We start from the raw sequence: 17,157 nt of genomic DNA on the forward strand, positions 1-17,157 counted from the left end.
AGCTCGCCTCCCCCCGGGGGTGGCGATCTGAAATGCTAATATTGCGTCCGTCAGCAGCAACATTTGAATCGGGTGTTTTCTGTTAAAGGCGTTTTCTTCATTAGGGTCCATTACATCGGGGTGTAGGTGGTAGGAGTCGACCGGGCATCACACAGTTAAGGTTTTATTTCCCAGGATGCTCCGGACCTCCTCCCCATGTACCCCGCCCCTGGCCAGTGGGCAGTTTTAGTGTTGGTGCTGGCAGAAGCCGGAGCACCGGTCACACTGCGGAGAGGAATGAATGAGCCACATAAATCTTCCAGATTGGAGACCCGTGTCTCCGCCTCACCCACTCTCTCTCGGATACGTTGAACATCTTGGCGTAGCAAGGAGAGATCGCACTGCACCTTCTCCATCTTATCGGAGAGACGTTGTTCACTGCCGGCTATAGCCTCCAGCACTTGTTGAATAGACGGCGCCCCCGCTGCCTCCGGGGAATTAACCGCTGACTCGGGAGGGGAGGTCGAGTGTGTTGGAGAGGCTTCATGAGAAGGAGCCGGTGCAGCCCTGGGATTGGGTTGTCTGGTAAATCTTTCTAGTTTGGCCGCGGCCGCACTCTGGCCGCCCTTAACCATATTGGACAGGAGCAGTCACACTCACCCCACAGTAGGGCTGCAGTATAGGATTGTAATTAGTAGGCGGCTGCAGCCAGGCCGCGTATAATCAGTGGCGGGAACTAACCGTGTCCGGTTTGTATGTCAGAGTAACAAAGTAGGATAATGGTACGCAGTACACTGTAGGATAATGGTACGCAGTACACTGTAGCAGTGTAGTCAGATCCAATCTATGTGCAGCTCCTGTGTGATATAATGGAAGGGCCGTGCAATATAAATAGCTGACTTTGTCTCCAATCTCAGGTGGGTATTAGCATAGTCATTAGGAGAGTAATAATAGGAGAGGTCAGTATGCAGTAAAGATCCTGTGTGCAGAGACAGTTCACAGGGCACAACAGATGAATGCAGCCCTTCCAAGCATGGAGGTCAGCCCAGAGCAGTGGGGCCTTCTGTATAGCATCTCCCAAAATGGCCGCAGTGTCCCTTCCCCAGAAGTACCTGCTTCCTATGCCCCTCCGGGTGTTAGGGCTCCGGACCGCAGCCTGTCAGGGAGAGGAGAGGCAGCTTCCACCTCCCAGTCGTCCCAGGGTGCTTGTTGGCAGTGACAGCCCGTCGCCCGAGCTCCGGGCGTTCCGCGGCCGAGGGCGCCGAAATTGAGGCCGGGGATCCGGAGGAGGCCTAGGCTGCAGGGCCGGAAGTCAGCCGGCGCCGTCCCACGAGTCCCGGAGACCGCAAAAAAGGATGCCCGTCAGCGCCCAGCAGTATGAGGGAGGTATGTAGCCCGGGCAGGGACACCAGAGGGGTCAGGATGGGTGAAAGGATGGGTTTATTCGGGGAGCTCCCGAGATCCGCTCCCTACTCCATTGCTGCCGTGACCACGCCCCCCAGGTGTCTCGAGGAATCTTACTTTAATACAAAAAAAGAAATCCTCAGCTACTTTTCCGGCTTCAAAGGACTTAAATGTCCTCTTTGAAGAAGCTTGGGTGAACCCTGACCAAAAATGTCAGATCCCAAAAAGGTTAATTTCTTCCTTCCCCTTTACTTTGGAGGATAGAAAAAAATGGGAAAACCCGCCGATAGTGGACGCATCTGTGTCCAGGTTGTTGTGAAAGATAGTCTTACCGGTTCCCGGGGCGGTGTCCTTAAAGGATGCGGCTGACCGTAAGAGTGAGACCACTCTCAAATCTATATACTTGTCTGCTGGGGTAGCCCAGAGACCCACTATTGCTTGTGCATGGATCACTAGGGCAATTTCAAGATGGTCGGATAATCTAACCAGGGATGACATTAACTCCTACAGCACATCCAAGATGCTGCTAACTTTATGGTGGAGGCCATAAAAGAAATTGGTTTACTCAACGCATGCACCACTGCCATGGTAGTGTCAGCACGCAGGGGCTTGTGGCTACGCTAGTGGACTGCGGATGCGGATTCCAGAAAAGGCGTGGAGAGCCTACTATCACGGTTGAGGCTCTGTTTGGAGATGAACTAGATACTTGGATATCTAAGGCCACTGCGGGTAAGTCTACATACCTTCCTTCCACAGCGACCCCTGCTAGCAGAACCTACTCTGCCCCGACTTTGCAGTCCTTTCGGACAGCTAAATTTAAAAACAAGTCCAAGGGTTCTTCTATAGCATTCAGAGGCGGTAAAGGTAAACCCAGAAAAGCCGCAGCTGCAGGTTCTCAGGAACAGACCTCTGGTTCTGCTTCCTCAAAGCCTTCAGCATGACGGTGGACCACACTGCCTGGAAGACAGGCAGGTGGGAGCCAGCTTACGTTATTTCAGTCACATCCGGGCAACGTCATGCCTAGATCCCTGGGTGAAAGATCTTATCGCACAGGGATACAGACTGGAGTTTCAAGAACTCCCAGATTCTTCAAATCTGGCTTACCAGCTTCTCCAGAAGCAAGTTTGGCCTTACAGGCAGCAATTCTAAAACTGGTACAGAATCAGGTGATTGTTCCAGTTCCACCTCAACTACAATACAAGGGTTATTATTCCAACCTGTTTGTAGTACCGAAACCGGACGGTTCGGTAAGACCTATTTTAAACCTCAAGTCTCTGAACCCATACTTAAAGGTGTTCAAATTCAAAATGGAGTCTCTGAGAGCGGTGATCTCAGGTCTGGAGGAAGGGGAATTCCTGGTGTCTCTGGACATCAAGGATGCATACCTTCATGTCCCAATTTGGCCGCCTCATCAGCTTATCTCAGGTTTGCGTTACAGGACTACCACTACCAGTTACAGGACCTGCCATTTGGACTCTCCACAGCGCCACGGGTGTTCACGAAGGTGATGGCAGAGATGATGTTGCTCCTCCGCTTGCGGGGAGTGAACATAATACCATACCTGGATGATCTGCTGATCAAAGCACCGTCCAGGGAGAAGTTGTTACACAGCATTGCCCTCTCAACGACGTTACTCCAGGATCACGGGTAGATTCTGAATCTGCCAAAATCTCACCTGGAACCAACACGGAGTCTTCCGTTCCTGGGTATGATACTGGATACGAAGGCACGGAGGGTATTCCTCATAATGAAAAAGGCATTGGTGATCCAGTCGATGGTACGGGATGTTCTAAGTCCGACCCGGATTTCAGTGCACCTGTGCATTCACCTCTTGGGAAAGATGGTGGCCTCTTACAAAACTCTACAATATGGAAGGTTTCACGCAAGGCCCTTCCAGCTGGATCTGTTGGACAAATGGTCCGGATCGCATCTCCACCAAGAGCCAGAATTTCTCTTCTCTGGTGGCTTCAGACTTCTCACCTAACCGAAGGCCGAAGGTTCGGGATTCAAAATTGGATTCTGCTACCCACAGATGCAAGCCTCAGGGGTTGGGGAGCAGTCACCCAAGGGGAACAGTTCCAAGGAAAATGGTCAAGTCAAGAATCTATTTTTCCGATCAACATTCTGGAACTCAGGGCCGAATACAACGCCCTTCTACAGGCATCCCATCTTCTTCAAGATCAGACCATACAAGTTCAGTCGGACAATATGACATCAGTAGCGTACATAAGCCGACAAGGCGGAATGAAGGGCAGAGCTGCAATCTCGGAGGTAAAAAGGATTCTCCTCTGTGCAGAAAGACACGCGGTGGCTTTGTCGGCAATCTTTTTATTTCGGGAGTGGACAACTGGGAAGCAGACTTCCTCAGCAGACACTACCTCCATCCAGGAGAATGGGGCCTTCACCCGCAGGTGTTCGAGTCTCTGGCACGCCGGTGGGGACTTCCCCAATCGACATGATGGCCTCTCGTCTCAACAAGAAGCTCAATCGATATTATTCCAGGTCGAGAGACTCGCAAGCAGTGGCGGCAGACACTCTGGTGACTCCACGGGTCTAACAGATGGTCTGGATGTTTCCACCACTTCCGTTAATCCCAAGGATTCTCAAAAGAGTAAAGAGGGAAAAATTTCAAGCAATTCTCATTGCTCTGGACTGTCCAAGAAGGGCCTGTTACGCGGATCTATGGGAGTTGCTCCTGGAGGACCTGTGGCCTCTTCCTCTTCAAGAGGATCTTCTGCAACAGGGTCCGTTCGTCTGTCAAGACTTACTGCGGCTACATTTGACAGCATGGATGTTGAACGTCAAATTTTAGCCCGGAAAGGGATTCCGGATAAGGTTATTCCAACCTTGATCCAAGCCAGAAAGGGGGTAACGTCTAAACATTACCACCGTATTTGGAAGAAATACGTCTCTTGGTGTGAGAACAGGAAAATTCCTGTGATGGAATTTAAGCTGGGACGGTTTCTCCTTTTTCTGCAGTCAGGAGTGGATGTGGGCCTCCGTTTGGGCTCCTTGAAAGTCCAGATTCCGGCCTTGTCCATTTTCGTCCAGAAGCAATTGGTGTCTCTTTCTGAGTTTCAGACTTTTTGATGGGTGTTCTGCACATCCAACCACCCTTTGTGCCTCCTACGGCACCTTGGGATCTTAACGTGGTGTTGCAGTTCCTCCAATCGGATTGGTTTGAGCCTTTACAGGCATTGAAAGTAAAAATTCTTATGTGGCAGCAGACATTTTCACTGTTGGCCCTGGCTTCGGCAAGGCGCGTGTCAGAACTGTGGGCATTGTCTCACAAGTGCCCCTACTTGATTTTTTATGAGGATCACACTGAGCTCAGAACTCGTCAGCCATTCCTTCCTAAGGTGGCGTCTGCATTTCACATCAACCAACCTATTGTGGTTCCGGTGATTACCGACACCTCTGCTTCTTCAAAGTCCTTATATGTTGTGAGAGCTCTGAAAATGTATGTGAAGTGGACGGCTTGTCACAGAAAATCTGACTCACTGTTTGTTTTCTATGATCTCAATAAAATTGGGTGCCCTGCTTCAAAGTAGTCTATTGCTCGCTGGATCAGGCTTACTATCCAGCATGCTAATTCTACGGCAGGCTTGTCGGTTCCGAAATCGGTTCAGGCTCACTCTACTCGGTCGGTGGGTTCTTGCTTGGCGGCTACCCAGGGTGTCTCGGCTTTACAGCTTTGCCGAGCGGCTACTTGGTCAGAGTCGAACACGTTTGCTAAGTTCTACAAGTTTGATACTTTGGCCGCTAAGGACCTTTAGTTTGGTCAATTAGTTCTGCTGGAACTTCAGCACTCTCCCACCCATTTTCGGAGCTTTGGTAAATCCCCATGGTACTAAATGGACCCCAGTATCCTCTAGGACATAAGAAAATAGGATTTTAATTACCTACCATTAAATCCTTTTTTCGTAGTCCGTAGAGGATACTGGGCGCCTGCCCGGTGCTTCGTTTTTCTGCACTGTTACTTGCTTAAGTATTGTTGTTGGATCAGCTGTTGCTGTTCCTGTTCAAGTGTGGTTAGCATGGCTTTCCTCTTGGTTGTGTGTGCTGGTTCGAATCTCACCACTGTTCAGTTAAATCCTTCTCTCGAAGTATGTTCGTCTCCTCGGGCACGTTTTATAGACTGAGTCTGGTAGGAGGGCCATAGAGGGAGGAACCAGCCCACACTATTAATTTCTTAAAGTGCCCATGGCTCCTAGTGGACCCGTCTGTACCCCAGGGTACTAATGTGGACCCTAGTATCCTCTATGGACTACGAGAAAAGGATTTCCCAGTAGGTAATTAAAATCCTATTTCTCTATCGTCCTAGTGGATGCTGGGGTTCCTGAAAGGACCATGGGGAATAGCGGCTCCGCAGGAGACAGGGCACAAAAGTAAAGCTTTCCGATCAGGTGGTGTGCACTGGCTCCTCCCCCTATGACCCTCCTCCAGACTCCAGTTAGATTTTTGTGCCCGGCCGAGAAGGGTGCAATCTAGGTGGCTCTCCTAAAGAGCTGCTTAGAAAAGTTTAGCTTAGGTTTTTTATTTTACAGTGAATCCTGCTGGCAACAGGATCACTGCAACGAGGGACTTAGGGGAGAAGAAGTGAACTCACCTGCGTGCAGGATGGATTGGCTTCTTAGGCTACTGGACACTAGCTCCAGAGGGACGATCACAGGTACAGCCTGGATGGTCACCGGAGCCTTGCCGCCGGCCCCCTTGCAGATGCTGAAGTAAGAAGAGGTCCAGAATCGGCGGCAGAAGACTCTTCAGTCTTCTAAAGGTAGCGCACAGCACTGCAGCTGTGCGCCATTTTCCTCTCAGCACACTTCACACGGCAGTCACTGAGGGTGCAGGGCGCTGGGGGGGGGGCGCCCTGGGAGGCAAGATGAAAACCTTTGTTGGCTAAAAATACCTCACATATAGCCTCCGGAGGCTATATGGAGGTATTTAACCCCTGCCAGAATCCACTAAAAAGCGGGAGACGAGCCCGCCGAAAAAGGGGCGGGGCCTATCTCTTCAGCACACAGCGCCATTTTCCCTCACAGAAAGGCTGGAGGGAAGGCTCCCAGGCTCTCCCCTGCACTGCACTACAGAAACAGGGTTAAAACAGAGAGGGGGGGCAAAAATAGTGGCAAAATTTATATTATAAAGCAGCTATACAGGGAGCACTTATAATAAGGCTATCCCTGTCACATATAGCGCTTTTGGTGTGTGCTGGCAGACTCTCCCTCTGTCTCCCCAAAGGGCTAGTTGGGTCCTGTCTTCCTTAAGAGCATTCCCTGTGTGTCTGCTGTGTGTCGGTACGTGTGTGTCGACATGTATGAGGACGATATTGGTGTGGAGGCGGAGCAATTGCCAAATATGGGGATGTCACCTCCTAGGGGGTCGACACCAGAATGGATGCCTTTATTTATGGAATTACGGGATAGTGTCAACACGCTTAAGCAGTCGTTTGACGACATGAGACGGCCGGACAATCAATTAGTGCCTGTCCAGGCGCCTCAAACACCGTCAGGGGCTGTAAAACGCCCTTTGCCTCAGTCGGTCGACACAGACCCAGACACAGGCACTGATTCCAGTGGCGACGGTGACGAATCAACCGTATTTTCCAGTAGGGCCACACGTTATATGATTTTGGCAATGAAGGAGGCGTTACATTTAGCTGATACTACAGGTACCACTAAACAGGGTATTATGTGGGGTGTGAAAAAACTACCTATAGTTTTTCCTGAATCAGAAGAATTAAATGACGTGTGTGATGAAGCGTGGGTTGCCCCCGATAAAAAGATGCTAATTTCAAAGAAGTTATTGGCTTTATACCCTTTCCCGCCAGGGGTTAGGGCGCGCTGGGAAACACCTCCGAGGGTGGACAAGGCGCTCACACGCTTATCTAAACAAGTGGCGTTACCCTCTCCTGAGACGGCCGCACTTAAAGATCCAGCAGATAGGAGGATGGAAAATATCCAAAAAAGTATATACATACATACAGGTGTTATACTACGACCAGCTATAGCGACAGCCTGGATGTGCAGTGCTGGAGTAGTTTGGTCAGAGTCCCTGATTGAAAATATTGATACCCTGGATAGGGACAATGTTTTACTGTCGTTAGAGCAAATAAAGGATGCATTTCTTTATATGCGTGATGCACAGAGGGATATCTGCACACTGGCATCACGGGTAAGTGCTATGTCCATTTCGGCCAGAAGAAGTTTATGGACGCGACAGTGGACAGGCGATGCGGACTCAAAACGGCATATGGAAGTTTTGCCGTATAAAGGGGAGGAGTTATTTGGAGTCGGTCTATCAGATTTGGTGGCCACGGCTACAGCCGGGAAATCCACCTTTTTACCTCAAGTCACTCCCCAACAGAAAAAGACACCGACTTTTCAACCCCAGCCCTTTCCTTCCTTTAAAAACAAGAGAGCAAAGGGCTATTCATATCTGCCACGTGGCAGAGGAAGGGGGAAGAGACAGCAACAGGCAGCTCCTTCCCAGGAACAGAAGCCCTCCCCGGCTTCTACAAAAGCCTCAGCATGACGCTGGGGCTTCTCAAGCGGACTCGGGGGCGGTGGGCGGTCGTCTCAAGAATTTTCAGAGCGCAGTGGGCTCACTCACGGGTAGATCCCTGGATCCTGCAGATAATATCTCAGGGGTACAGGTTGGAATTAGAGACAGATCCACCTCGCCGTTTCCTGAAGTCTGCTTTACCAACGTCCCCCGCCGAAAGGGAGACGGTCTTGGAAGCCATTCACAAGCTGTACTCTCAGCAGGTGATAGTCAAGGTACCTCTTCTACAACAAGGGAAGGGGTATTATTCCACTCTATTTGTGGTACCGAAGCCGGATGGCTCGGTAAGGCCTATTCTAAATCTGAAGTCCTTGAACCTGTACATAAAGAGGTTCAAGTTCAAGATGGAGTCACTCAGAGCAGTGATAGCGAACCTGGAAGAAGGGGACTTTATGGTATCCTTGGACATCAAGGATGCGTATCTCCACGTTCCAATTTACCCCTCACACCAGGGGTACCTCAGGTTCGTAGTACAAAACTGTCACTATCAGTTTCAGACGCTGCCGTTTGGTTTGTCCACGGCACCTCGGGTCTTTACAAAGGTAATGGCCGAGATGATGATTCTTCTTCGAAGAAAAGGCGTATTAATTATCCCATACTTGGACGATCTCCTAATAAGGGCAAGGTCCAGAGGACAGCTAGAGATGGGATTAGCACTGTCTCAAGAAGTGCTAAAACAGCACGGATGGATTCTGAATATTCCAAAATCCCAGTTAATGCCGACAACTCGTCTGCTGTTCCTAGGGATGATTCTGGACACGGTTCAGAAAAAGGTTTTTCTTCCGGAGGAAAAAGCCAAGGAGTTATCCGAGCTTGTCAGGAACCTCCTAAAACCAGGAAGGGTGTCTGTACATCAATGCACAAGAGTCCTGGGAAAAATGGTGGCTTCTTACGAAGCAATTCCATTCGGCAGATTCCACGCAAACAATGCTCTAAGTCAAGCAGAACCTCTGCTTCAGGGAAAACCGGTGTTGATCCAGTCGGACAACATCACGGCAGTCGCCCATGTGAACAGACAGGGCGGCACAAGAAGCAGGAGTGCAATGGCAGAAGCGGCAAGGATTCTTCGCTGGGCAGAGAATCATGTGATAGCACTGTCAGCAGTGTTCATCCCGGGAGTGGACAACTGGGAAGCAGATTTCCTCAGCAGGCACGACCTTCACCCGGGAGAGTGGGGACTTCATCCAGAAGTTTTCCACATGCTAGTAAACCGTTGGGAAAGACCAATGGTGGACATGATGGCGTCTCGCCTCAACAAAAAACTGGACAGGTATTGCGCCAGGTCAAGAGATCCGCAGGCAATAGCTGTGGATGCGCTGGTAACACCTTGGGTGTACCAGTTGGTGTATGTGTTTCCTCCTCTGCCTCTCATACCAAAAGTATTGAGAATTATACGGCAAAGAGGAGTAAGAACGATACTAGTGGCTCCGGATTGGCCAAGAAGGACTTGGTACCCGGAACTTCAAGAGATGGTCACGGACGATCCGTGGCCTCTACCTCTGAGAAGGGAACTGCTTCAGCAGGGCCCCTGTCTATTTCAAGACTTACCGCGGCTGCGTTTGACGGCATGGCGGTTGAACGCCAGATCCTAAAGGGAGAAGGCATTCCGGAAGAAGTCATTCCTACCTTGATTAAAGCAAGGAAGGAAGTCACCGCGAAACATTATCACCGCATTTGGCGAAAATATGTTGCGTGGTGCGAGGATCGGAGTGCTCCGACGGAGGAATTTCAACTGGGTCGATTCCTACATTTCCTGCAATCAGGATTGTCTATGGGTCTCAAATTGGGATCTATTAAGGTTCAAATTTCGGCCCTGTCAATATTCTTCCAAAAAGAATTGGCCTCAGTTCCTGAGGTCCAGACTTTTGTTAAAGGAGTACTGCATATACAGCCCCCTGTGGTGCCTCCGGTGGCACCGTGGGATCTAAATATAAGTTTAGATTTCCTCAAATCCCATTGGTTTGAACCACTAAAAAATGTGGATTTGAAATATATCACATGGAAAGTGACCATGCTACTAGCCCTGGCTTCAGCCAGGAGAGTGTCAGAACTGGCGGCTTTATCTTATAAAAGCCCATATCTAATTTTCCATACGGATAGGGCAGAACTGCGGACGCGTCCGCATTTTCTCCCTAAGGTGGTATCAGCGTTTCACCTGAACCAGCCTATTGTAGTGCCTGCGGCTACAAGCGACTTGGAGGACTCCAAGTTGTTGGACGTTGTCAGAGTTTTAAAAATATACATTTCAAAGGACGGCTGGAGTCAGAAAATCTGACTCGCTGTTTATACTGTATGCACCCAACAAGTTGGGTGCTCCTGCTTCTAAGCAGTCGATTGCTCGTTGGATTTGTAGCACAATTCAACTTGCACATTCTGTGGCAGGCCTGCCACAGCCTAAATCTGTTACGGCCCATTCCACAAGGAAGGTGGGCTCATCTTGTGCGGCTGCCCGAGGGGTCTCGGCATTACAACTCTGCCGAGCAGCTACGTGGTCGGGGGAGAACACGTTTGTAAAATTCTACAAATTTGATACCCTGGCAAAAGAGGACCTGGAGTTCTCTCATTCGGTGCTGCAGAGTCATCCGCACTCTCCCGCCCGTTTGGGAGCTTTGGTATAATCCCCATGGTCCTTTCAGGAACCCCAGCATCCACTAGGACGATAGAGAAAATAAGAATTTACTTACCGATAATTCTATTTCTCGGAGTCCGTAGTGGATGCTGGGCGCCCATCCCAAGTGCGGATTATTCTGCAATACTTGTACATAGTTATTGTTACAAAAATCGGGTTATTGTTGTAGGAAGCCGTCTTTCAGAGGCTCCTTTGTTATCATACTGTTAACTGGGTTTAGATCACAAGTTGTACGGTGTGATTGGTGTGGCTGGTATGAGTCTTACCCGGGATTCAAAATTCCTCCCTTATTGTGTACGCTCGTCCGGGCACAGTACCTAACTGGAGTCTGGAGGAGGGTCATAGGGGGAGGAGCCAGTGCACACCACCTGATCGGAAAGCTTTACTTTTGTGCCCTGTCTCCTGCGGAGCCGCTATTCCCCATGGTCCTTTCAGGAACCCCAGCATCCACTACGGACTCCGAGAAATAGAATTATCGGTAAGTAAATTCTTATTTTTTCCCCCCTTTTTTGATTTTCTCTACTCTGCAGGATAGTGTGTCTTGTATGTTCAGGTCTTCCTTTTCTTCTGAAATTCTGCTCCTGACTTTTGGCTTGTTAACAAAACTAGCTTCCCTAGGCTGGAGGCGGGGTATATGAGGAGGAGGACTGGTGCATCATGGGAGCTAAAAGCTTAACTGTGTGGTGCCCAGTCAACTCCTACCACCTACACCCCAATGCAAGGATTGTGGATCCTGTGGATCTCAAAGAAAAAGAGTTACCCTGGTAAGTCGACCATAAGTCTTGTTATCTTCAAATATCAATTGTGTAGACTTCAAATAATTGTGTAAACTTTAAACGGTAATTGTGGATTTGTTCCTGATGAACAAATTCCTAATTACTTGTGAATAATAGTTCCTGCTCTGTGCAGTTCTGAGGTTATGACTTTAGGGAATGTAATGGTCAGATCCAATATTACTCAATTTAAGGTCTCCCGGTAGCCTTACTACATACATAAATGTCTACCTCCTGGTCTGTGCAGCTCTTGAGGTTATATATATATATATATATATATATATATATATATATATATTACACACACACACACACACACACACACACTGGGGCAAAAAGGTATTTGGACAGCCACCGGTTGTGCAAGTTGACCCACTTAAAAAGATGAGAGAGGTCTGTAATTTCCGTCATAGGTACACTTCAACTGTGAGAGACAGAATCTGAAAAATAAAACAAACAGGAAATCACATTGTACGATTTTTTAAACAATTTACTTGTGTATTCTTGTGGAAAATAAAAATTTGGACACCTACCAAGCAGCAAGATTGTCCACACCCTCAAACAGTCAGACTGCTACCTTTCCACCATGGCCAAGACCAGAGAGCTGTCTAAGGACATCAGGGACAAAATTATAGAGCTGCACAAGGCTGGGATGAGCTACTCGACAAAAGGCAAGCAGCTTGGTGAGAAGAGATCAACTGTTGGCGCAATTATAAAAAATTGGAAGAAATACAAGATCACTGACAATCTCCCTTGACCTGGGGCTCCATGCAAGATCTCACCTCGTGGGGTATCAATGATCTTGAGAACGGTGAGGAATCAGCCCAGAACTACACGGGGGGACCTGGTCAATGACCTCTAAAGAGCTGAGACCACAGTCACAAAGGTTACCATTAGTAACACACTACGTCGTCATGGATTGAAATCCTGCAGCGCCCGAAAGGTCCCCCTGCTTAAGCCAGCACATGTCCAGGCCTGTCCTAAAGTTTTGCCAGTGACCATCTGGATGATCCACAGGAGAATGTAATGTGGTCAGATGAGAGCCAAATCAAACTTTTTGGTATAAACGCCACTCACCGTGTTTGGAGGGAGAAGAATGATGAATTGCATCCCAAGAACACCATACCCACTGTGAAGCATGGGGGTGGAAACATCATGCTTTGGGGCTGCTTTAATGCAAAGGGGACAGGACGACTGATCCGTATTAAGGAGAGGATGAATAGGGCCATGTATCGTGAGATTTTAGGTAAAAATCTCCTTCCCTCAATAAGAGCATTGAAGATGGAACGTGGCTGGGTCTTACAGCATAACAATAACCCCAAACACACCGCCCGGGCAACTAAGGAGTGGCTCCTGGCTTCGTAAGAAGAATTTCAAGGTCCTGGAGTGGCCTAGCCAGTCTCCAGACCTCAACCCAATAGAAAATCTGTGGAGGGAGTTGAAAGTCCATGTTGCCCGGTGACGGCCCCAAAACATGACATATCTAGAGAAGATCTGCATGGAAGAGTGGGTCAAAATACCTGCTACAGTGTGTGCAAACCTGGTCAAGAACTACAGGAAACATTTGACCGCTGTAATTGCCAACCACCAAGGTTATATTATAAAGTATTGAGGTCAATAAACAAATAAATAGTGTAACAATCATACAATGTGATTTCCAGATTCTGTCTCTCACAGGTGAAGTCTATGATGGAAATTACAGACCTCTCTCATCTTTTTAAGTGGGTCAACTTGCACAATCGGTGGCTGTCCAAATACTTGTTTGCCCCACTGTATATTCATTTTGTTTATTAGATTAGTTTTTTATTAATCTTTTTGTGGTCACCTTCTCTCATGCACTCTGATTTAAGTTAATTATAGATTGTGTCCGCTGTTCTCCTGGGTGCTTTGCATTAGGTGTGTAGGTAACAGTCTCACCTATATAAGGTAAGTTGCTGTGAGCTTTAGACCAGGTAGCAGCATACCTAAAGTGTAACACTAATGTGATAGCTGTTTTTATGGTAATTATTTTGAGCAATAGGGTAGGACCTACAGTATAGTCGGGTCCCTTGTCGGGGGCTGCAGGCTTAAATGCATTGGTCAATAGGTGAACTAAATCTCCCCTGTTTATTATTGTTAGTTGTTATAGTGAGTGCAGAGCCCCAGTGAGATAGATATGATATACTAATCCACAGCACTCACCGTTCCTGGATTTGGGGTGCAACACAGTATGTGACCACATTGTTTAAATAAAATCACAGGGGCTCTGCACTCACTATATTAACTAACAATAATAAACAGTGGAGTTTTAGTTCATGTATTGACCAATGAATTTAAATCTGCAGCCCCCCCCCCCCCAGATTACCAGCATTGTATCAATTAACACCCAATTAAAACCCAATGGTTTTTTATTACTTTATTCAGCTCTTTATACACTTAATTTGCGTTTAATATATCACTGATTTATATTACATACTTTACTGTACTTAGTAAAGGTTATATATTATTTATTAGTGCGCCGAACAGGACAGCACTTTCTCTTCTTTGGTGTTTTAATGTTTCATTATTACAAAACCCATGTCACCTCTAATCCCACATGAACGTCCATGTCACCTCTAGTAATCCCACGTGAGCATCCATGTCACCTCTAGTAATCCCACGTGAGCATCCATGTCACCTCTAGTCATCCCACATGAGCGTCCGTGTCACCTCTAGTTATCCCACATGAGCGTCCATGTCACCTCTAGTAATCCCACATGAGCGTCCATGTCACCTCTAGTAATCCCACATGAGCATCCGTGTCACCTCTAGTAATCCCACATGAGCATCCGTGTCACCTCTATTAATCCCACATGAACGTCCGTGTCCCCTCTAGTAATCCCACATGAGCGTCTTGTCACCTCTAGTAATCCCACATGAGCATCCGTGTCACCTCTATTAATCCCACATGAACGTCCGTGTCCCCTCTAGTAATCCCACATGAACGTCCATGTCACCTCCTAGGAATCCCACGTGAGCATCCATGTCACCTCTAGTCATCCAACCTGAGCGTCCATGGTAATCCCACATGAGCGGCCATGTCACCTCTACTAATCCCACATGAGCGTCCGTGTCACCTCTAGTAATCCCACATGAGCGTCCGTGTCACCTCTAGTAAACCCACATGAGCGTCCGTGTCACCTCTAGTAAACCCACATGAGCGTCCGTGTCACTTTTAGTAATCCCACATGAGCGTCCGTGTCACCTCTTGTAATCCCACATGAGCATCCGTGTCACCTCTAGTAATCCCACATGAACGTCCGTGTCCCCTCTAGTAATCCCACATGAGCGTCGTGTCACCTCTAGTAATCCCACATGAGCGTCCATGTCACCTCTAGTAATCCTACATGAGCATCCGTGTCACCTCTAGTAATCCCACATCAGCGTCCACGTCACCTCTAATAATTCCACAAGAGCGTCCACGTCGCCTCTAGTAATCCCACGTGAGCGTCTGTCACTTCTAGTAGTTCCACATGAGCGTCCGTGTCACCTCTAGTAATCCCACATGAACATCTGTGTCACCTCTAGTAATCCCACATGAACGTCTAGTAATCCCACATGAGCGTCCGTGTCACCTCTAGTAATCACACATGAGCGTTCAGTGTTGAATAAAATCCAGTCTAAGCATCCTATCTTTTTGTGTTTTGTAATAGACATAAAAGCAATGATTACAGGTAAAAAAAAATGGCAGTTATAGAATTATATATTGTATCCTGTAACATCCTGGGTCTTGTCTGCTCATTTTATATATTAATGTATTTTATTTCCAGCAGATCGACACACAAGCAGGAATATCTCAGAAGGACATCTAATGTTATCCCCGGATTGTGACATAAAAGATAATGACCGTAGACAGTATTCTTCAGGAGATAACCCCATTACCACAATTATACATCCAGCTCTATCAGCTGATCCCCCTGATCCTGGGAAATGTTCTCCTGATCACTCTGATATTAGAGCATCTGTTACAGCTCTGAGAGTAGATACAGTGTTTCCCTGTTCTATAGATACCAAATGTTTTACACAGAACACAAACCTTATTAATCATCAGCCAGCTCATGCAGGTGAGAGGCCATTTCTATGTTCTGAGTGTGGGAAATGTTTTACATATAAATCAAATCTTGTTAGACATCAGAGAAGTCACACAGGTGAGAAGCCGTATTCCTGTCCTGAGTGTAGGAAATGTTTTGCATACAAATCACATGTTGTTATTCATCAGCATGCTCACACAGGTGAATGGCCATTTTTCTGTTCTGAGTGTGGGAAATGTTTTACATATAAATCAAAACTTGTTACACATCAAAGAAGTCACACAGGTGAGAAGCCGTATTCCTGTTCTGAGTGTAGGAAATGTTTTGCACGGAAATCAGATCTTGTTACACATCACAGAAGTCACACAGGTGAGAAACCGTATTCCTGTTCTGAGTGTGGGAAATGTTTTGCATCTAAATCAGAACTTGCTAAACATCAGAGAAGTCACACAGGTGAAAAGCCGAATTCCTGTTCTGAGTGTGGGAAATGTTTTGCATCAAAATCAAATCTTGTTAGACATCAGAGAAGTCACACAGGTGAGAAGCGGTATTCCTGTTCTGAGTGTGGGAAATGTTTTACATATAAATCAAATCTTGTTAAACATCAGAGAAGTCACACCGGTGAGAAGCCGTATTCCTGTTCTGAGTGTGGGAAATGTTTTGCACGGAAATCAGATCTTGTTATACATCAGAGAAGTCACACAGGTGAGAAGCCATTTCCATGTTCTGAGTGTGGGAAATGTTTTGCTCAGAAACAAGCTCTTGTTATACATCGGAGTAGTCACACAGGTGAGAAGCCATTTCCGTGTTCTGAGTGTAGGAAATGTTTTTCATTGAAAGCAAATCTTGTTAGACATCAGAGAAGTCACACAGGTGAGAAAGCCGTATTCCTGTTCTGAGTTTGGGAAATGTTTTGCATATAAATCACATTTTGTTAGTCATCAGAGAAGTCACACAGGTAAGAAGCCATATTCCTGTTCTGAGTGTAGGAAATGTTTTACAAGGAAATCAGCTCTTGTTAGTCATCAGAGAAGTCACACAGGTGAGAAGCCATATTCCTGTTCTGAGTGTGGGAAATGTTTTGCACGGAAATCCGTTCTTGTTAAACATCAGCGATTTCACAGGTGAGAAGCCATTTTCATGCTGTGAGAGAAATAAATCCGCTCTTGTTGAACATATTAGACATTACCCAAGTACGGAACCATTTAAATCTTCTGGAGTATAATTTTCACTGTCATGCAATGTTCCTCAAGGGTCAATCCTATCCCCTATGCTTTATGCAATATACAGTCAGGTCAATAAATATTGAGACATTGACACAATTCTCATATTTTGGGCTCTATACACCACCACAATAGATTTGAAAAGAAACAAACAAGATGTGCTTTAACTGCAGACTTTCCGCTTTAATTTGGGGGTATTTACATCAAATCAAGTGAACGGTGTAGGAATTATAACGGTTTCTATATGTGCCTCCCACTTTTTAAGGGACCAAAAGTAATGGGACAAACTAAACAATCCTAACTCAAACTTTTACTTTTCTCTAACGTCCTAGAGGATGCTGGGTACTCCGTAAGGACCATGGGGATAGACGGGCTCCGCAGGAGACATGGGCACTTTAAGAAAGAATTTAGTTCCTGGTGTGCACTGGCTCCTCCCTCTATGCCCCTCCTCCAGACCTCAGTTTGATAGTATGCCCAGAGGAGCTGGATGCTTTTCAGTGAGCTCTCCTGAGTTTGCTGATAGAAAGTATTTTGTT

General features: G+C 47.2%; 1 protein-coding gene across 2 annotated transcripts in view; it reads left to right on the forward strand.

Moving 5' to 3' along the window:
• The window catches only part of LOC134984262 (zinc finger protein 345-like), a 91,866-nt gene extending 75,095 nt beyond the window's left edge, over positions 1-16,771 (forward strand). For both annotated transcript variants that reach the window (XM_063949887.1, XM_063949886.1), the window contains exon 6: positions 15,138-16,771. In XM_063949887.1, the coding sequence (XP_063805957.1) occupies positions 15,138-16,297 (1,160 nt within the window). In that variant the 3' untranslated portion in view covers positions 16,298-16,771. The remainder of the gene's footprint in view (positions 1-15,137) is intronic.
• The last annotated feature ends 386 nt before the right edge of the window (positions 16,772-17,157 follow it).

This window comes from Pseudophryne corroboree, assembly GCF_028390025.1.
Source record: "Pseudophryne corroboree isolate aPseCor3 chromosome 3 unlocalized genomic scaffold, aPseCor3.hap2 SUPER_3_unloc_45, whole genome shotgun sequence".
Classification (NCBI taxonomy): Eukaryota; Metazoa; Chordata; class Amphibia; order Anura; family Myobatrachidae; genus Pseudophryne; species Pseudophryne corroboree.